At 42.6% G+C, this 21408-nt stretch overlaps 1 protein-coding gene and 1 long non-coding RNA gene across 15 annotated transcripts in view; one reads left to right on the top strand and one right to left on the bottom strand.

Moving 5' to 3' along the window:
• STARD13 (StAR related lipid transfer domain containing 13) overlaps positions 1 to 21408 on the bottom strand; it is a 583995-nt gene that overhangs the window by 248005 nt on the left and 314582 nt on the right. For 2 of the 14 annotated variants that reach the window (XM_008273538.4, XM_008273541.4), the window contains exon 1: positions 3595 to 3728. The exons of the other annotated variants lie outside the window; for them this stretch is intronic. In XM_008273538.4, the coding sequence (XP_008271760.2) occupies positions 3595 to 3718 (124 nt within the window). In that variant the 5' untranslated portion in view covers positions 3719 to 3728. Of the gene's footprint in view, positions 1 to 3594; positions 3729 to 21408 lie in introns of those variants that run through there. 14 annotated transcript variants of the gene reach the window in all.
• On the top strand, positions 2921 to 12731 carry LOC138843828 (uncharacterized). Its single transcript, XR_011378843.1, has 3 exons — positions 2921 to 3313; positions 3629 to 3899; positions 5269 to 12731. It is a non-coding gene; the product is annotated as an uncharacterized lncRNA (long non-coding RNA).

The following is a 21408-nucleotide window of genomic DNA, read 5'->3' as shown; positions in this document are numbered from 1 at the left end:
AATGGTGGTGGGTGAGGTGAACCACATAGGTCTCCCACAAGCTAGATATATGACTGTCTGCTTCACATCTCTGTTAGCCCATACACTAACCAGCCCAATGAGATGACAGGGGGACAAGCTATTTTAGGTGCAGAGGATTACCCTTGTCATTCCAGGGGTGAGGAAAGAGTAATGTTTTCAGCTCTTCCTGTTATTCTGTTTTCCTCTAAATGCAAACCAAACGACAGGGAGTCTCAGGAAGAATTTGGGGATCCACGTGTCTCCCCAAAGACTAGGGAGAGGACAGTGAGGTATAATAGGAAATGGACACAGATGGCCATTGGCTTCTCTTGATCTGAATTTGAATCCTGTTTTGACTACTAACCAACCTAGTCATTTTGGAAATAAACAACAATACCACCATGACTGAAAAATTGAGATGACAGGTGAGCAAAACTCTTGCTGACCCCTACAGGATTAGAATCTTAGGAAAACAAGAAGCACTGGCAAAAATGCTACAGTCCAATGGGAAGTCAGCAGCTGCCACAGAATTAGAAACCCAAAAGGGGTTCCAAATATCAGTTCTTTTTTTTAAACAATGACCCTATTTTGTAATTTTGCAATTAAATGAATACATCTGAGCACCATTTACATCTAGTCCTCCCACTGGCTTCCTTATTTATGTCATTGTGACCTATGCCAAGAAAGGCTGTTTCCTGTTGCATATGATCTTCCCCTTGCCCGTTGTGGACTCACAACACTATGGCTTCTACAGTTCTCCTTCACAAAAAGAAGTCAGAGGGAGCTAGAAGAATTTTCTTTGCTGGGATGTAGAAAAGCAATGGGGAGAATCAATTGCCTTCAGAACTCTCTAAGAAACAAGCATGAGTTTTTTAAAACACTTTGAACGTTGTTTCATGGACTAAGTGTAGTAAGAAGAAAATGTTAGTCTGATAAAGAAGACCCAGCACAAAACTTTTATCTGATGGGAAAAGACAAAACAAAAACAAAAGACAGTGGCTTCGTAGGATCTCTGGGCAGGACAGATGCCCCCTAGGAACACATTCATGCAGTTGGTCCTTCTGATATTCTCAGCTGAACCATATAAAGAACACTTTGACAAGTGAAGAACACTTTCACCTCAAACTGATGCCAACATTAATAACTTAAGTATTTCAGTGTCTTGTGGCCAAAGTTCCATATTTTAGCTACCTTAGCAAGAAAACCCAAGAAAATCTATTTGCATCTGAAAGCTCCTTCATGGAGTTGGCTTGGCTGTGTGGCAAGCATCCCAGCTTGCTGGGCGCAGCCGAAGTTGAAGTCTGCTTCACAGAGGATTGTTTGGTCCCAGTTGAATAACCTGCTGGCATCCTCTGCAAGCAGAGTGGTAAGCAGATTACGGGTAAGCAGATATTAATATTCTGATTAAACATTTTAAAACCTCATACTGCTATTTAAAAAAAAAAACAATTGCACTACTCTGAGAGAACCCTCATACTTCTCATTCTGAGGCTACTTTTAGCCTTCATTTCTAAATGTGCATGGTCTTAAAATCTCTACCTATAGTTTATTTCACAGATTGAAACTTTTTCCCCTCTGTTGCCTTACTGACAAGGTCTAAAACTCAGGGGAATATATGACTTTCCTGGAAATCTCAATAGTTTTATGTCTTTACATTATACTCTCTTCCTTCTTAGATCTCCTTTTGAAAAGGACAGGGCTGCAGTCATCTTTGGTCTCAGCTTCTATAAAAACTCAGCACAGTCTTGGCAGCCCTCCTGGAAAGACTTCTTGTTTCCTGAGGATCCATTGATTTAACAAACTTAACAAACTTAAATACAGAAACTATGAAAGAGACATTGGCAGGAAGCATTCTGCAGTTATGAAGCAACAGAAGTTTACCAGACCACAAAACCTTCTCCAATCCCATCCATCATGGAGATTATACAATTTAGCATGATCACAAAGAAAGCTATTAATTGTCATTAATTGAGCTCTATGATGCACATACAGGTATTTAAGCATCAACAGTCAAAACTACTGGGTGACCACAATTTATTTCTGGGTCTGGACCGAAAAGTCTGTTTATTTCTTGGGTCCTTACTAAACGGAGTCACTGTGTTGGAGGGAAAATACGGCATGAACCTTTTATGCTCACAACAGTGAGTCTTGGAATCATCCTTACTCCGCCTGATTCAGTTAGCTAGATAAAGACCTTCTGCTCAGGGTGACAGGCTCTCATGCTCCTCCAGGATGCTCTCTGGCGGGGATGTGGCTGTATAGGTGTATAGGTTTAAGGGTGGGACATCAGCAAACTCCTTGTTTTAACAAGAGCACTTCAGAAACTTCATGGAAAAGTGAAATTAAAAGATAAGTTGATCTGGGGGAAAACCACTTTGAAATCATATATATAAGCAATGTTCAAGAAGTTTGTGGAAAATACATATCATGAAAAAATTGTGCATGGATTTCAAAATTCTTGCCACCAAAGTCAACTTCATTTAATCCCATTTTCCCACAAACTTTTGTACCTTCTTATAAGGTAAATTGGGAAAAGGGGGAGGGGCCAGAAAAAGTTAAATTTCCCACACCTCTTTGGTGTTGGCACTCTTTCCTTCTGATCAGACTTCCCATCTTCTTCTGCCCCTATGGCCATGGCCCAACTCGGGAGCCAATGCTGGGGAGGTCTCAGAAGCAAGAAAGTCCAGAGACAGGACAGTGGTCGCCCGCGGTAGGGAGGTGGGCCTGTCCCACCAAGCATCATCCTGCGGCTCACACTTGGGCAAAGGAGGCCCTCAACCTTCTACTTTCCCGAGAGTTATGTTTGAAGTTGGGCCACCTTCCCTTGTACGATATAATGACCAAGAGGACCTACAACGCCTCACCTCCCCTGCCCTCAGGGCTCTGCAAGGAGAGGGTACAGAAGTGAAGCCACAAGGTGGCAGAGAGTGGAGGGTGGAGGTACCAAAGGGGAGGCTGCCCTTCTGACCTAAGCAGGGGGCCTTGGCTCAGCAGTCGCCTCCTCTCTTCCTCTATTCCCAAAGGCACACCCTTCCTTTGAAACCCCGAAGTGAGGAGAGCCTGATCCACAGCTGGACAGGGTTGTGGACAGTTAGCTGCTCGCACCAACTCTCCACCCGTCTATTTCCAAATTCTCTCCTTCCACCCTGGAACGGCTGTTGCACATGTTCCCTGGCCTCTCCCCGACTGCCCCTCCCACCCACTCGATGGACTTGTCCGTTGTGGGAGAGGGGCAGCCCTCTCGGAGCGCCACAGAGCCTGGGCACTTCTTCACTGCGGTGGCGAAGCGGCCACCTGGAGGAAGGCGCTCCAGGTAATCCTTGCCCGCACTCCCGGCACGCGTTGGGAGCCCAGGCTGGCTGTCAGAGAGCGGGTGCGCGGGGCGCGGAGCCCACACCCGCCCGGGGGCGCGGCGAGCGGGCGGGCACTCGGGCCGCCCAGCGAGGGTGGTGCACGCAGCTTGCTCGGCCCAGCCCTGGGTCTGAAACCCGTGCCCTGGAGCCCTGGGTGGCGCGGAGCAGAGGGCTCTGGCGGGATGATCGGACCCGCACCTCCACCGCCCCACGGGTCCCTTGAGTCCCCGGGGTCACCGACCTGCCAGCCGTCTCTCCCGGACATTTTTCCACAGCAGATCCCAGGCTCGAGCCGTGGAGTCGCGTAACTGCTCGCTGATGGATCTCCTGAGCTGCGTTTGGAAAGGTTTCCGTTTGCTGGTCATTTTAAATCGTCCTCATAACGACCATCGGGTTCGCCACCGCCTCCCCCGCGTGGCTCGGGGCTCACACTCCCAAGGATGGCAGAGGCCACAGGCGGCGCTCCCGCCAGGGTCCCGGTACCGGCCGCGGGCACGACATGGGTCTGTCCAGCTCCGGGAAGCTGCGCCGCGCGCGTACGCCAGGGTGCGAGGCTGCCCTCCCTCCGCGCTCCAGTGGACTCCTTACTCCGTCCCCACTTTCTCTCCGCTCCCCTCCCCTGGGCTCTGCGCTCCCCACCCCTCCCTTCTTCCTCCCTCCCTCTTGTCGTTAGGACTGCCCAGCGCCCCGCTCTCTCCCAGCCTTCGCGCCCAGCCTGGCAGCCCGGACCCCTTGGCCCCAAGAGCGCAGCTGCCACCCCTCTCTCCCAGCCTCACTCAGGGACCAGGGGCTGCCCCATATTCCTCCAATTTCCTGGCTCTTTCTATCTTCCAGTCTCAGACACTGCCACCAACTGCAATCAAACATTTAAAATAATCTACACAGTTAGTGCCATCATAATTCATCACAAGTCACTTAAAAAAAAAAAAAACTACTGTTTAGCTAACATGCTTGAAGAGGCAGATAATGATTGCTGCTCTTGCGTTTTACGTTCATCCTGCCTGTTTCATCAATGAAATAATTATCTGATTATCAAACTGCCATTGCCTAGCCACTGCATAGGAGGAAAATACATTTTTTTAAACCTATAAAGGCCAAACAGTGAGGAACTTTACATAAAACAGATGAATGTATTCGGAAAAAGCATCAACATCCACTTGCAATTAAAGAAATAGGTATTAGGAGGAAAAGGAGTAAGAAAATAGGGTTTTAAGATATTTTAGCAAAACATGAAGTGGGCATTTAATTACAAATTGACTCTGATTCCTGCTCTTTAAGAAATAATGGCACCTCAGGAGGTGGTGTCCAAGTCATTTTCCTGGGTTTCAATTCTTCCTTCCAAGGGGAGGACAGTACTACCCTTGGTCTCAGGCTGTCCTGTAGTTGCTGAAGTTTTGTTTCTGAAGTGCATTAAGAAAACATTTGCTGTAATTGTAATTCATTAATGATGCAATTAATTCCTTACACCTCAGGTTTGGTGAGAGGAACAGAAAGATTTCAAAAGGGAATTTCTGCATTATTGAAAATAACAGACTTGCTCAAATCTTGTTTCTTTTTAAGCATCTAACAGAATGCCAAATAAGAAGTAAGATGTAGTCAAATGTTTAATTTCAGGCTCTCCACAGGAAATCTGACTGTTAAAGAAAGTGAGTCAATCCTCCCTGGATTTTATAAATTGCCACTGATGTCAGGAGTGGAAACTAATAGCTAGCTAAAGTATCCCTTCTACAATTCTACACTTTAAATTCTACACTTTTACTACTCCTTCTATGGGTTCACGTTGTTGGTAGAAAACAGGGAGGGAAGTATGATTGCAAAAACAGTCCTTATTACCTTATTTTGTCATATTAAGCATATATTTGTTATGTTAAGGAGGAGCAGAGAGTAATGATATGTTTTTTCTGTACTGTCCTAGTAAACCTTTGGAAAGTGTCAGTTATGAGCCAAGAAGGCCTGGATCAGAAATGGACTTGGAATGATGGCAGCCGGTTAGAGACTAATCCAGATTGCCTTCTGGACCCCCGCCAGACACACTGCTCACTACATCCTCTGTTTTGTATGCGAGTAGTGATAGTGAGGCTCTGCAAGATTTGTGTTATCTTGAAGTGGCTTCTCTACAGTACAACAAAATGTTTAACAAGTACATTCCCAGGGAAGCCTTGTATTCAACTTTTAAAAGGCATCTCTAATTGCATCAGACACAGGCGTTGTAACATTATACAGAAATAAAATAGTATCAGGAACCTGCAAGTTATTTCAGTGATCACTTAATTCTAAAAAGCCTGGCCGCTACTACTTTCTATTTTAATACATATTTTGTATTCAAATATCTGGGGTTAGGAGTTTTCTTTCTTTCTTTCGTCTTTTTTAAATAAATGACTAATATGAAGAAAAATTCTGGCATTGCAAATTTGTTTTGTTCTAGCTGTCGAGTGGCCCAGGAATTGAGGTCTGTCCAAGAGAAGCCAGATAAAAGACTGAAGTGATCTGCCTGGAACAGGTGGTGCTCAAGCAGCCTGTGTCACACAGTGTGGCCCAGCTCTGCAGCCCTGGCGGCTGGCCCTCTTGGAGGGAGGCTCACAGTTGTGCACATGGGGCTGTCACAAAACCAGAGTTCCAAACTGAATGGGAACCTCGGGGCCACGTGCAATCTTCTACACAGGCCCTGAGCATCTACTTTGATTCTCTATAAGATCTGTCTCGAAACTGAACCTTAGATAGAAGCCCTCCTCTCCTCTGCCCCTGAGACCTGCACCTGAAAGGGGCGGGCCTTGAACTCCTGGTTAAGATATTAGCATGTCATATTGTAGTGCCTGGGTTTGGTTCCTGGCTCTGGATCCTGACTTCAGCTTCTCACTATGCAGCCTTGGGAGGCGGCAGTGATGCCTCAAGTAATCAGATTCCTGCCACCGGTACAGGAGACCTGGATTGTGTTCTGGGCTCTGGCTGCACTCAGACATTGCAGGCATTCGGGGGCTGAATTAGTTGATTCAGTCTTCTCTCTCTCCCTCTCTTTCTCTTTCTCGTTCTTAAATATATGTCTTAAATGCCACCTCCTTCAGAGAAAAAAAATCTGGTAGTTCCCTACCCTACCTGCCTTCCAACTTCCTCGCATCCTTCTCATCACAGTGGGAGAAGCAGTACCCTTTCTGCCCATGTCCTAGTCCCCAGCCTATGCTCTGCTTTCTATCCCTTCTTGTCCCTACAGGGACTTTGCTATATCAGTTACTTCCTCTATCTCTCCTACTGGGTAGGCTCAACCCTCAAGTCTCACCCTTCTTTAAGCCAAACCATATCACACCACACCAAACCAGACCAAACCAAGCCAAACAGAACAAAACAGCAGCATAGTAAAGCACATTGCCTCTATAAAGCATCCCTCTTGGAATAGCAGTCTTCTGTCACCATCTCTGTATTCTGGCTCCCTCACTGCATCAATGAGGGCCAATGAGTGTCTAGTTCCTATGTCTAGTGGATATTTTCCAATAGTTGTCCTTTCCAGGAGATTTGGGCTATCAGACACTGCTGACCATTTCCCTTCCTCTTGACATGGTCAGCCAGGGGACGGTAACCCCAGGTTCCTCCTTCTCACACCAAGCCCCAGGTGGCCCTTCCGAAGGTCCAACTTACTACAGACAAAACATGCGTCGGTTCAAGGATGTGGCTGGAAGAAGAGTCCTGTTTGCCCCTGGCCATGTTTCAGTCCCTCAACAGTTCCTCCTAGAGAACTGTATTGTGGATCAAATGTCATTCCCTAAGCACCTGCAAAGGATCCAGTCCCTGCCACCTTCAATAATTTTATGATCATCATATCATCATCCTGGCCTAAATCTTTGTTGAGTCCCTCTGAGTTGCCTTTCATGACATCCAATCTAAATAGCTCCACCCATCCCTCTCATGGCATCTGGTTTAGATTTCTTCACAGCAATGACCACTTCCCAACATTTTATTTCTTCGTGGTGAGTCTCCCAGGCAGATCTGGAGCTCTCTAGGAGCTGTCATATTCAGTTGTGTGTATCCTCAGCACCTAGAACTGATCTTGAAAGTTTACGTTCAATAAACTTGTAGAATAAAGGAATGATTTACTCCAAGGCCACATATTATTTACCTTTGTAATGGATATTTCCAAAACTTTATTTCTGATGCAGCTCTTCTACCCTATTTCCTATGCTAGCCAAGTGATTCCACCACCCATCCAGTCCTAAGAGAAATGAAGATGTTCTAAGTTCTTCCACTAGTCCATGCATTGTTTCAATCTTTCCCTCTTCATCCCCATTGTACCAGGTTTAGTTCAGGTTTTCATGTTTCCTCCCCAGAAGTTCAGTGTAATGAGATCCACATGAGAAAACTATTAGTCTTACATCTTACATCACGTCTATATACAGTAGCTCTGCTTGATTGCCCTTGTCTCCATGTTTTTATTTCTTCACTTGCTATGGTTTAGATGTGTGTCCTCTTCAAGGGTCCCTGAGCTGGAAGCTTGGTCCCCAGTGTGTTGGTGTGAGAGGTAGTGGAACCTTCAAGAAGTGAGAGCTAGATAGAGGTCCTCAGGTCATGGGAGCACTGCCCTTGGAAAGGATTAATGCGATGGCCTGGGGACCCCCATTGTACCCCAGTGTCCTGCCTGGCAATGTGGTCTCTCCCTCAAGCAGGCAGTCCCGCAATTGTGAAGCCATCTAAAATGAGGTCCTCACCAGAACCAAGCTGATCCTGGCATCTTGCCCTTGAGCACCCAGAACCAGGAGCCAAATAAACCTCTGAAAAAATAAAGCACCCAGCCTTAGGTATTGCATTACAGTACAAATCCATGGATTAATGCATTCATTCCCGCAAGACTGAACTCAGATGTCACCTCCTCCTAGAATTCTTCCACAAATCCCGGCAGCAGAGTGCTTCCCCATCCACTGTGTTCAGCAGAGCCTTGAGGCTGCCTCCAGGGGATCACCCACTGCAGAGCTTCAAGCCTGACATCAGCCTCTCCACCAGTCTGGAGTTCCTCTAGTATGTTTTCTCTTAATTTTCCAAAGTGCAATATTTTTGGAGAGGATTAAAAAGTGAGAGAGAGAGAGAGAGAAAGAGGTCTAATCTGCTGTTTCATTCTTCAAATACCTACAGTGGCCTGTGTTGGGCCAGGCCAAAGCCAGAGACCCGGAACTCAATCCAGGTCCTTTATGTAAGTGGCAGAAAAGCAACTATTTGAGCTTTCACCTTCTGCTTCCCGGAGTCAGGAAACTGGAATCAGAAGCAGAGCCAGCACTTGAACTTGGGCATTCTCAACCAGCATCTTAACTGCCAGGCCAAATGTCTGCCCCGGGACTATACGTTTGTTTCTAAATCCCTTGTGCCTTTTTCAGTGGATGCTAGGGTCATTTACTAACTAAAATTAATAATCTTTTACTTTTAGATGACTATTTATCACTAGGCGCTGCTCTTTAGTATAACTGGAGATTGTAATCATGCCTATAGTGACTTTGCTTCATTGTCATAAATTATCATTTTCTCTTTTCCTATAATGTTTATTTTATTTTATTTTTTTTACAGCAGAGTGGACAGTGAGAGAGAGAGACAGAGAGAAAGGTCTTCCTTTGCTGTTGGTTCACCCTCCAATGGCCACCGCGGCCGGCGCGCTATGGCCGGCGCACCGCGCTGATCCGATGGCAGGAGCCAGGTACTTATCCTGGTCTCCTATGGCCCAAGCACTTGGGCCATCCTCCACTGCACTCCCTGGCCACAGCAGAGAGCTGGCCTGGAAGAGGGGCAACCGGGACAGAATCTGGTGCCCCGACCGGGACTAGAACCTGGTGTTCCGGCACCGCAAGGCTGAGGATTAGCCTAGTGAGCCATGGCGCTGGCCTCCTATAATGTTTATTAATATTAAATACAGAAAGATTATATGAGACACATCAATGAATTTCGTGGAAAAACAGATTTAAAAGATATTGCACACTGCTCTGTTTCCAGTCCAGCTCCTATTAATGTTCCTGGTATGGCAGCAGAAGATAGTCCAAGTGCTTTGGAGCCCTGCCACCCACGTGGAAGACCCAGGGGGAGCTCCTGGCTTTGGCTTTGCCTAGACCTGGCTGTTGTTGCCATTTGGGGAGTGAACTGGCTGATGGAAGCGCTCTCTCTATATATATCTCTCTCTCTTTGTCTCTCTGTCTCTTCCTCTGTCTCTGTAGCTCTTTCAAATAAACACATAAGTAAGTAAACATACCTTTTTTAAAAAGATAATGCACATTTTACAGAAATTTTTAGAAGTACCAAAGTACATCTTGATGATTATGGATTTAATTTTATTAATTTCTAAGCTGACATTCAATATTTGTGTACATTTATGGAGTGTAATACAGTAACTTGATAAACATATGCAATGGCATTACTAGTACTAAAACATTTATTATTTATACACTTTTAAACACATAAAACTATAAATCAAAAATATTAAATCACCTATAATATCAGGACAAGACAGCTGGTAACACAAAAGTTTCCTTTTGATGTTTTCTTTGCTTATTTTGAGAAAGGAATAATTGTTATAGAAAATTTTGCAACTTTCAACTTAGTCTTTTATGAACATTTTTGTAATTTATTCTTGTCTTTAAAGTACAGTTTTTGATTATATAAAATTATATTAGATAGATACCTTCTGATTTATTTTGAAGCTTTCATGATTTTAGGCATTTCCTCTAAAGTTCTGAAATTTCCTTTCTTACCATGCCTTTTCCCTACTTCCTACTCGTCCTCCTTCCTTTCTCAAACCAGATCTCCCATGTGAGTGGCGGGGACCCAAGCACCAGAGCCATCGCCTGCTCCCTCCCAGGATGTGTACGGGCCCAGCCCCTAACTGTAGCAGACCAGGAACCCATTGCCAGGACCCCGCTCAGTGCTGCATGACTCCGTGTGGATCCTAGCTTCCCCGTGGAGAACAGTCTTCCTTGTGGGGGGGACCCCTCTCCCTTTGCTGTGGGATGGAAAGGTGAAGTGCTCTTGAAGCTCCTTTCCCACCTGCTCCCTTGCTGAGAGAGGTGGGGTGTAGCCACTCTTCTGCCGGTGCATCCTTCAGGCTACATTTCAGAGCCTTGCTGTAGGAGACTCTGAAATGCCATCTCATATTCTTTATTTCCTCATTAAAAATTGCCACCGAAAGTTTTGGAGAAGCTGACGTTTCATGCTGGGTTCTTGGCTCAGTCCTTAATCTATGCCTGCACTGTTTGGTGTCTTGTAATAGCATTCTTGCTCTGCTCAGAGTCTGCCAGTCTTCTAATGCAAACAGTGAGAATTGCTTTTTTAAATTTTATTCTGTTAATTAAAAAAGCACCAGGCACTATACTTCCTTGGAAGTAAAATTTAATGTTAGCCATAAGCTCTGCATTGCTGATGAATAGCTTTGGCTATGTTTAGTGTTTTCCAGATGTAGACTGGTAAAGGCTTTAAATCTTCAGGGCATCTGGGGGCATGAACTAGCAGCTGGGAGATCTCTGTATCTGTCTGTCTATCTCTCTGCCTTTCAAATAAAAATGAAAATAAATACATAAAAATTAAAATACACTTATTCAACAAAGGGCTTTACCTTCAAGTGACACCATGGTCCAACTTTTGTCATGTGCTAAAGACAGTTAAGTGTGATTAACAGTGTGAGAAATCCAAAGAAGCTGGGCCCTGTGGTGGAGTAACCCCCACCCTAATTATATTTATTCTGCAGATGTACAATGAGCAAACATTTTGGCAACTTTAAAGCTGGGCAGTGGATATCCCACATTCTAGAAGAAAACCTTATGAAGACATCATGAAAGTAACTCCCATCTCATTTCCTAGTAGGTCTGGCATCTTCTTTAGGAAGTTTATCATTAATCAGTCCTCACTTTCATTCAACACTATATAGGATAAAGCCATTTGCAGGCATTATCTAATATCATAGACACATGAGGTGGGCATTTACTCTTCACACACACACACACACACATACACACACACACCAAAGAAACAGGCCTAGAGAGGTTATAGGACTTGTTGAAGGACATCAGCTAATAAATTGCAGAATGAATGCTCAAAGGTTTCTTTCTCCTCTCTAACTCTAGTTGTCACCCAGAGTCATAGTGTGGACCAAAGTCCTGGTCCCTTTAGGTTGATAGGATTTTTCTGCCTTGGTTTTTAGAGCTTCAGATATAATGAGGGGCTGTGATGACAAAGACTGAGATCTCTCAGCACCTGTGACATCTGAAAGAATCAGGCACTAGGGGATTGGGAGTTATTAAATGAGCTCAGTCCCAGATTTGAACACAAACTGACTCTAGATTAAAGAATGAAACAAGTCTCATCTCATTAATGACAGATGCTATTTCTTTAATGATCATAATGTATTGTCTGAGAACCTCTGAAGATCTCTCAGCACCTGTGAGGACCTCATGACCACCTACCTAAGCGCTCCCTCATACTTTGCATTTTGGGATCAATCCTCACTAACTCTGACCATAACATACCCCAATGTGATATTTTTTGTTTATTTTTTCCTGCCTGATTTGCCCCTTCATGAGATTGTAAATTCCATGGGAGCAGGGATCGACCTTGTCTTCCTTTCTTGATGCTGATTCTCTGCATTTAGAGCACATAGTAGGTGCTCAATGAATGTATGTGATAAATTACTCAACCATGCATTATATGCCAAAAAAAGAGAGCCCATGACACCTCTGGATACCCTCAGTGGCATCTGATCCTATCCAGTAGCTTTGGGAAAACTTAAATCTTTCATGTCACAACTCTGGGGACCTTGGTCTTCACTTCAGGCACTCATTTTGCTAAGTTACCACCCATCTTATTAAGGCACCAGCCTTCGTGCTGTGCTCCTGAAATCTTGAACTTTCATCTCAGCCTCTGTAAAGATCTTGTATCCTTTCAACATTCCTCAGCTTGTCCTATGATATTTGTTTTGCTTTTCCTTTACCTAATCAATAGTTCTCCCCAGAGTCCTGCCCTCTTAGCCATAGGTTAAGCAATATGAGTCAGACTTTGAACCACTTTTATCTCTCTTTCTCTGTTTCTCTCTCTGTGTCACACACACACACACACACACACACACACACAGGTTTTAGCTCCTAGTTATTCCATGCCTGCTCAGCCAAACCTCTATATCCAGGCTACCACACAGTGTCAAGAAAACTACAGAACTCTGCAGACTGGTGACATGAAGATGATGGGGTGGGAATCATCAGCTAAATCTTTGCCAAGTCTTCAGCAGGGTCTGTTCTTGTCCCTCAAGAACAACCACGTGGCTATCACGAAACGTCATCACTCTCCCTAAGGCCCATGCATACTTTCTTCTCTCTCATCCTTAATATCAATTCTTATTTCATGCTCTAGAGGAAACAGGGCATCTGGCAGCTAGCTCTCTGAACATGTACTCTCTCTCTACCTCACTGCCCATGTGCTTGTTCCTCTGGCCTAGAAAACATCGAAAAGCTTGTAGACGATGGAATTAAAAGATATGTTTATTTTGGTTCAAAAAGTAGGAAATTCATACATTTTTTCATAACACTCATTTTCCATGAACTTTATGAAGACCCCTTGTCAGTATGGTTTTCAAAAATTTTGGCACCACAATAAATATCTTTTAATTCCATTTTACACACACTTTTTGAAGTACTGTCATATATCTAAGTTGCATAAAGTAACAGTTTCACTCCCAGATAGTGGGTAGGGAATAGGTTTCTAGTGTCTGGATCCTCAGTACTGAATACACTGCTCAAAATAGTGATTCCCTTTTATCTGTGGTTTCAGCTACCAGCAGTCAACCATGGTCCAAAATTATTAATTAGAAAATTCTAGAAATAAAAAATTCCTAAGTTTTAAACCATAGGCCATTCTGAGTAACATAATAAAAACTTAGGCCATTAATCATTCCTTTGTAAGCATACTTCTTCATGCTATATAGGCTATCTGTATAAAAACTTACAGTCTCAAGTATCAGATCTAGGGGCCAGCAATGTGGCATAGTGTTTTAAGTCTCTGCCTGCAGTGCTGGCATCCCATATAGGCACTGGTTGGAGTCCCGGCTGCTCTACCTCTGATCCAGCTCCCTGGGAAAGCAGTGGAAAATGGCCCAAGTGCTTTGCACCTGCACCCACATGGGTGACCCAGAAGAATCTCCTGGCTCCTCGCTTCAGATTGGCCCAGCTCTGGCCATTGGAGCCATTTGGGGAGTGAACCAATGGATGGAAGACCTCTCTCTTTGTTTCTCCCTCTGTCTGTAACTCTGCCTCTCTAACAAATAAATCTTTAAAATCTTAAAAAACATTGTATAATTTGTAAATGAAACTTAATAATAGGTATATAAATTAACTTGTTCATGTATGTATAGGAAAAACACACAATATATGTAGGTTACAAAATTATCCAGAGTTTCAGGCATCCATTTGGGGTGGGATGGGGTTTTAGAATATATCCTCTTTGGATAAGGTGGACTACTACTTGGGGTAAGTGCTCAATATATATTTACTGAATGAATTGAGAACTGAAAATTGAAATAATAGAGTATACCAGGGAAGCTAGGTATACTTTTACATTATTCACTAAAATGTTGAAATATTTTGCATTAATCTATGAAATTTATGAAAAAGATAGAAATTAGTAAATGCAGGTACTATATCACAATTGATCAAATAATCAAGAATGATAAGAAATTTCATTATAGTAACAAATTATGGGTGAATATGATTAACAATACCTTGTAATAGTTAATAAAGTAAATTAATTTAAAACATTACTTATGGTTTTTGCTTCCCAAATCTACAGTCTACACTTGAGAAAGCTAATCTTGTCACAAGTTAAAACCCTCCCTCCACCCAAACCTGAATTGGAGTCTGTAGTTTTCTGTGGGAAAGTATAGTCATTAGTGTCTTAAATATATAATAAAAATCAATTGAGTTACCTTTAATGTGTAAGAGTGTATCGTGAATTTGAAGTGCAAGTACATTAGGTATCTCTGAACAGGAATACAACATTGTACAAAACAATATTGCCTCTCGAGGGCAAGAAACGCAACTTCCTCGTGAGCAAGGTCGTGTGACTCAAGGAGAATAGAATAGTGAGTAAGCAAAGGAAAGGGGGGACACTACAGAGTGTGGAGAAGAGGAGAAAGGAAGCAGCTGAAGAAAGCAAGGAGGAACAGAGAGGGGCTCTGACACAGAATAACAGCCTGCTGGAGCAGGAACAGCACCTGCTGGAATGTAATCTGGAGAGAGTACTGCACGAGGCAAAAGTCCTAGAGCAAGCATTAGTTGAGTGCTTCTCTCTTTGGTGTCAGGTGATCTCTCTCTCTCTCTCTCTCTCTCTCTCTCTCTCTCTCACACACACACACACACACACACAAACTCACTCTCACACATACACACTGAGTTAGGCCCATTTGAACCTGAAGCAGGAAAGGACCACAGTTCCCTGGAGATGAGAGTAAGAAAAGGGAGTTGGAAGGAAGAGAGGGTCTGGGTGAGAGGCTGAGCAGAGGAGGACCAAACAATTGCCCAAATCTCCATGGGTTCTGAGAGAGAAGCCCAAGGGTGGGAAGAGGAGGCTGGGATTATTCAGAGCCTTTAGATTGGGCAAAGGGAATGAAGCAAGATAAAGCTAGACTTCTGATGCACATTGACAGTGTATAGCCAGTGCCTCCGTATTGCACTGTGCTATTTAAGGTTAAACTGCATCGAGTTGCTTCAGCATGCTGGACCACAGCAGCTGGGTTTGGACAAGAGAGCACTGCAAGGGGAGGCAAGGAAAGGTAGCAATGCTTGAAATCTCCCCACCTTGACCCTTTGGGTGGTGGCAGCCAAGAGTGAACGCAAGATTTTCTAGCAAATGTAATTCCATGATGTCATCAAAGAGGCTTTGTGGATGAACAGTGAGAAAAGTAAATACTGAGTGCAATCCCTCAACTTTGTTTTTTAAAAGATTTACTTATTTTTATTTGAGAGGCAGAGTTATAGACAGAGTGAGTGATCCAGAGAGAGAGGTCTTCCGTTCGCTGGTTCTCTCCCCAAATGGCTGCAACAGCTGGTGCTGAGCTGATCTGAAGCCAGGAGCCAGGAGCTTCCTCCGGGTCTCCCACGTAGGTGCAGGGCCCAAGGACTTGGGCCATCCTCCACTGCCTTCCCAGGCTATTAGCAGAGAGCTTTTTATTGGAAGTGGAGCAGCCAGGACATGAACCCCTGGCAGAGGCCTAATCTAGCATGCTGCAGCGCCAGCTCCCCAACTTTCAATTCCTTGAAGAAGAAATCGTGCTCACTGTATCCCACGCATATGAACTGTAAACTTAGTGCAGGACAGGGGTCTGACCAGAAAAAACCTTTTGTTCTCTCTCTCTACTTAGCATACTTTTCTTGGTATAATACAAAATAGTTGTTACTTAAGACATTATCCCTGCTTGCAAATGTCTTTTGTTCTATTCCTAATTTCTCTTCAATATTTTTTAAAAGCCTGCTACACACACACACACACATACACACACACATGATTATGTATTTCTCTGAAAGGCAGAGAGGAGAGGGAGAGAAAAGTCTTCCATTCGCTGGTTCACTCCCCAAATGGCCACAATGGCTGCAGCTGGGCAGATCTGAAGCCAGGGGCCTGGAGCTTCCTCTGGTTCTCCCATGTGGGTGCAGGGGTTCAAGGACTTGGGCCATCTTTCACTGCTTTCCCAGGCCATTAGCAGGGATCTGTGTCAGAAGTAGAGCAGTTGGTACTTGAACTGGCACCCATATGGGATGCCAGCCCTGCAGGCAGCGGTGTTACCTGCTATTCCATAATGCTGGCCCCCACACATATATTTAAAAAAACATTTATTAAGAGATTATTAGCATATCATAAAGTTCACCTATCAATTTTATTTTAAGCATATGCTTTTTTAGTTTTTTTTTCCCCTAGGTATAGTATCATATATACAGGACAACTTAAAATTGCTCATTAAATAAAGGGATAACAGACATACATATGTATGATATATATATGTATATACACACATATACATATATATGTATTATCTAACTTGGAAACTATTGGTAAAATAATGGAAAAATAATATTTCCTGAGATTATATTATGATTCACTTAAGAAAGAATAGAGGATAAATTCTTTCACAGGCCCTGGAGAGATTTAACAAATACTTCTGAGGCTGATAGTAAATATGTTTGTTTTTAGATAACTGGATTTCCTTGTGGTTAATCTAGGCACAATGAAATTTTAGAGTATGGTTATCTCCAAAACTTTTACTTTATTCTTCTAAAAAAGATTTCTTTGAAATAACTATCCTAATCTTCCTGTTTCTAATCTTTGCTCTGTTCTTATTTCTAGCAATGCCATTAAACCTTGACAAGGTACCTGCTTTTGATTTTAGATTTCTATTTTCTCCTTTAAATTTCCTATACACCTGCCTAACTAACTAACCAAGCTGGGCTTCCTTTATTACCATTCATTCCTGCCACGTGGTACTTAAGTTCTCTTAGTTCACGTAGTTTTTAAAACACCTGCAGCTCAATAACAAGGATAGTATTGTCTGACTATTTCACTTCGCAGTGAGTTGATTTACCTGTCAAGATAAACTTCACTGTGGGTACTACTGGATGGCTGGATTAATGCCTTATAAAACAGCACGTTTGCACAGTTCTATGCATTTCATAAGCATAAAGCGCTGATTTCATTTGATAGCCCGGATATTATATCAACATTCAGTGAAAGGAGCTTACTGCTGGGGTTCAAAGATGAACTATTATGAAAGCCAACCTTTTGGATGAAAGCTACAAGTTTATTTTCTGTGAAGGATTTTTAGTGGTTATGACAGGAGTTTTTTTTCCATGTTCTATAAAAGGATACTGTTTAAGTATCTGGTAGTACAACTGTGTTTTCAAATACATTAAGATCAGTATATAGCTAAGTGATTAATGACAGCATTAACATCAGGCACATCCACAGTCCTCCGTCACTGCAGAGATAATCTATCAAGAACAAAGGGAAAAGCACAATTTTCATCAGGTCAGGGATGAGCTATATCACGGTTCAAATGACTTAACTTTTGGCCATTTTTCTTTTACAAAATGTATGTTGGACATAAAAAAAGAATGTTTCCTGCTGGTTCTGGAACTTCTTTTAATTTATTTCTAATAAAGTACATAGAAGTCTAAAAACTTGAAGCTGGGTTTTAAAAAACTGCAGATAGTTCTCTGCCTGAAACTATTCATCAATGCCACGTACAAGTGAGCTTCCCTTAAATTCAGGCTAAAATAGCTGTGTTCCCGTTAATTTCAACAGAGAAATATGTATATATATTTAAGATTTACATATTTATTTGAAAGCCAGAGTCACAGACCGAGAGGAGGAACAGAGAGAAAGATCTTGCATCTGCTGTTTCACTCCCCAAATGACTGCAACAGTCAGCTCTGGGCTAGGCCAAAGCCAGGAGCCAGGAGTTTCATCCAGGCCTCCCATTTGGATGGCAGGGGCACAAACACCTGGGCCATCCTCTGCTGCTTTTCCCAGGCCATCAGCAGGGAGCTGGACTGGAAGTGGAGCAGCCAGGACTCAAATCAGCACCCTATGGGATGGCAGCATCATAGGCAGTGGCTTTACCCTCTGTGCCACAGCACCTAGGAAAAAAGATGTTAAAACCGTCATTTCCAGAGATGAGTAACTCTTTAAGAGGAAGGACAAGAAAAATTTAAATAGTGAAAACATCAAAATTATTTCCTTCATATATTAAAAATCTTATGCTATGGCTTAAGATCCATTTATTTAAATCTTGAATTACATAATGTTAAATTTGTTCTATTTCTGCTTTCATCCTGTTAGGAAAAGTCTCCCAAGGCAAAATGGTAGTTGATTACTTAATATGCCTTTATCTTATCATATGAGATGATTTGGGGCAAAACAAATCTAACTGACAGAATTTTCTCCCTGCCTATAAACAACATTATAGTGGCGTATAGTGTGGCAAGTATTTCAAATTGAATCACATTTAAGTAAGTTTGTTATGATAGGTGAATTTAAGAACCTGGTCATCTCTTACACAGTATGAGTGGCACTGTGCTGAGGCCTATGAATTTACACACTTGATCTTAGCTAAAAGGCCAAGAAGTGATGATGTGTCAATTCCAGATATATGGCCATTTGGAAAAAGTGCTCAAAGGGCCTAGTAGTTTATTAAGAACTTTCCTTCATTTCCTGATAACAGGGTTTGGGATTTCTTTCCTCTTCCTCCTTCTGTTACTGATGTGTCTCCAGTCTCTTCCCCTCTATTTCAAGTACCTCTTAACTTAGGAGAGTAAACTGCATGACTAATACCTGTACTCACTTCCTCCCAGCACTCCCCCTAACACACACACACACACACACACACACCAATTTCCTTAATATGTCCCTAGCCGTGTCATATCTACCCAGCCTCCTAACTCCATCCTGGCCCAGGGCCTAATATACCAAAGCTCTTTCAATGAACTAGTGTTTCTGAGAAATGTCAATAAATCTTATGCCAGCCCTCTTTGTACTCAAATATCATACTTAGCATTCGTTCACTCACTCAACAAATATCAATACCTTATATGCAGCAGACACCAAGTTAGGCACACAGTGTAATGGGTATAATGGGATGGGATACAATTCTATCTTTCTCAATGGTCTTTTAAAATTTCAGAGATATGCATGTTTTGAGGGGAACTTTTTATCCCTGTTTCCTCCTTATGTTATTAGCAGGGAACAACACCAATACAAAAATATTTACTGGATATCTGCTATATCCTGGGCTCTGTGCTTAGTGCTGGAGATAGCAATAAATTCACGAAAGAACCTGTGCCATGAAGGGAAGCAGGAGTGCAGAGTAGGAAAGCTTTCAGGGTGCACAGCAGCCTAGGCAGAAACTAGAGATGGCTACAGATGCGAAGGAAGTCGGCCAGGAGGAACCTCAAGGAAGCCAGACCAACCTACAGAGTCTCCCAAGGCTTAGATAGGCAGGAATTCCCAGCCTCCCACTGGAGGGCTATCTAGGAGACTTAGTTCACTTTGTTGTTGCTGTAACAGGATACCACAGATTGGGTGATTCAGAAAGAAGATGTATTTCTCACGACCCTCGTATCTTGGAAATCCAAAGTTGAGGGGTTGCGTCTGGTGAAAGCTGTCTCCCTAGCAAGGACTCTGCAGAGTCCCGGGGCCGCGCAGGGTATCACGTGGTGAGGAGGGTGCATACAAGAGACAGCCAAGCTGAGACTTTTAAAACAGATCTATTCTGGAGATAACCCATTAACCCATTAATCCATTAATGGATTGATCCATGAATGGCAGAACTCCTGTGACTCCATCACCTCTTAAAGGACTCACCTGGCCCCACTTCGTAATACTTCACAATGGCGATTAAATTTCCACAAGAGTTCTGGTGGGGGCAAACTATAGTGGAAGTCCTCCCAGGATTTGCTGTTAATTATTCCATCACAACCCACCACATCAGCGTATGCATCCTCTACCAGAATCTCTGACCAACCGCATGAGCCCAGGAGCTTGGAGTTGGGGTGCCCTGCAGACTCAGGAAGTGAGGAAGGCTGCCAGGTTCAGCAAATAAAAATATAGGTTCAAGTGAAGTTGCAGGTAAACAACTAATTATTTTACTCTAAATAAATTCCATACAATATATTATAATTTATACTGTTCTGCTTTTTTTTTTTCCTGGTAGTCCTGGAGGTAGGGCAACTTGTGTAACCTCATTGGGAATCCCGGTCCCCCACTCGCAGTCAGCCTCTGAAAGCACTGAGGCGTTTAACAGGGGCCTCTTTTTTTTTTTTTTTTTTCCTGCTGACACAGGTGAAATCCTATCTACAACTTGATCTTCATAGCCAAATTGAATTTGATCTTTTGCATTGAAAATGCATCTCTGTCTTACTTATGCCTTCTCCCTTGGAAAACTTGCTATCTTTATTCTGTTTTAGTGCACTTGATATTGGCTATCAAAAACCAATGTGCACTCAGCTATGTGTAAGTCAAGAAACTTTCCTAATGGATGCTTATTTATCTGTCTCGAGCAAAGTTAATGGTGTGGAAACAGGTCTTGTAGTTCGGAGCAAACAGAAATCAGCTTGAGAACATATTTCTCTTCCAGTCAACTGCCACTTGAGTTTTGGATACAAAGAAGAATTTGAAAACTCACTTTTTCATTTAAAAAGTGTGTTTGTGTATTTTCACATATATGCATATACACACATTTTTGGTAAAGTTTATTTTGAAAGCAGTAGGAAGAAAAATTTTCCTTGCTTTGGGAATCACTTCTCATTAACAGAAAATTCCAGAGCTTGGCGTATATTTGTCCCTCAGTAAATATTTATTAAATAGTTCAAGAGATATTGATGGATTCATAATCTTTTAATTTTTCTAGATATTTCTAGTTTTATATTCAGAAGATAAGTGATCACAACAACTTAGAATAACGGAAACAGATCTAAGCTGCATGATAAAGTAATACAAGCACATAGTTCTTGGCCTATTTACTTAATTTATGTACATTTCAAAATTAACACATAGTACTTGTACATTTTTAGGGGATGCTCTTGGCCATTATCCAAGATGTTTTGCAGTCACACTTTGCCACTTGCTACGGTATATACTTTCTCTGGGTCCTGCTTTCTCATCTGTAAAATGGGGATAGCATTTCCCAAGCTCATGAGACTATTTGCGAATTCTAAATAATGTCATATTTATAAAGCATTTGCAACTGTTGATCACTATGGGCTCTTTTATGCTTATTTATTATTAACTACTGTACTTACAGTCTGTGGCCCTCCTAGAAGAGGGAATTAATTTGATATCTACTGGCCACTTTTCTTGAATTTCCATAGCTTTCTCACTTTCACCTGGATTTGTAGGAAGAGGGATTAGTAGTTTCCATAGGACAGTTAAGTTTTAGAAAGGCAGCCAGAATAGGATTATTCAAAGAGAGTCTGCTAGTAACATTAACAAAAATCTACTACTTATTTCATGTTTAGTTATAATTTAAATAGATTTCTAGTTTTTTTTAATTGCATTCAAATGCAGGACA

Source organism: Oryctolagus cuniculus, chromosome 9 (genome assembly GCF_964237555.1).
Source record: "Oryctolagus cuniculus chromosome 9, mOryCun1.1, whole genome shotgun sequence".
Taxonomy (NCBI): Eukaryota; Metazoa; Chordata; class Mammalia; order Lagomorpha; family Leporidae; genus Oryctolagus; species Oryctolagus cuniculus.
Note: the sequence above shows the minus strand (reverse complement) of the source record. Positions and strands in the feature narration are given on the sequence as shown.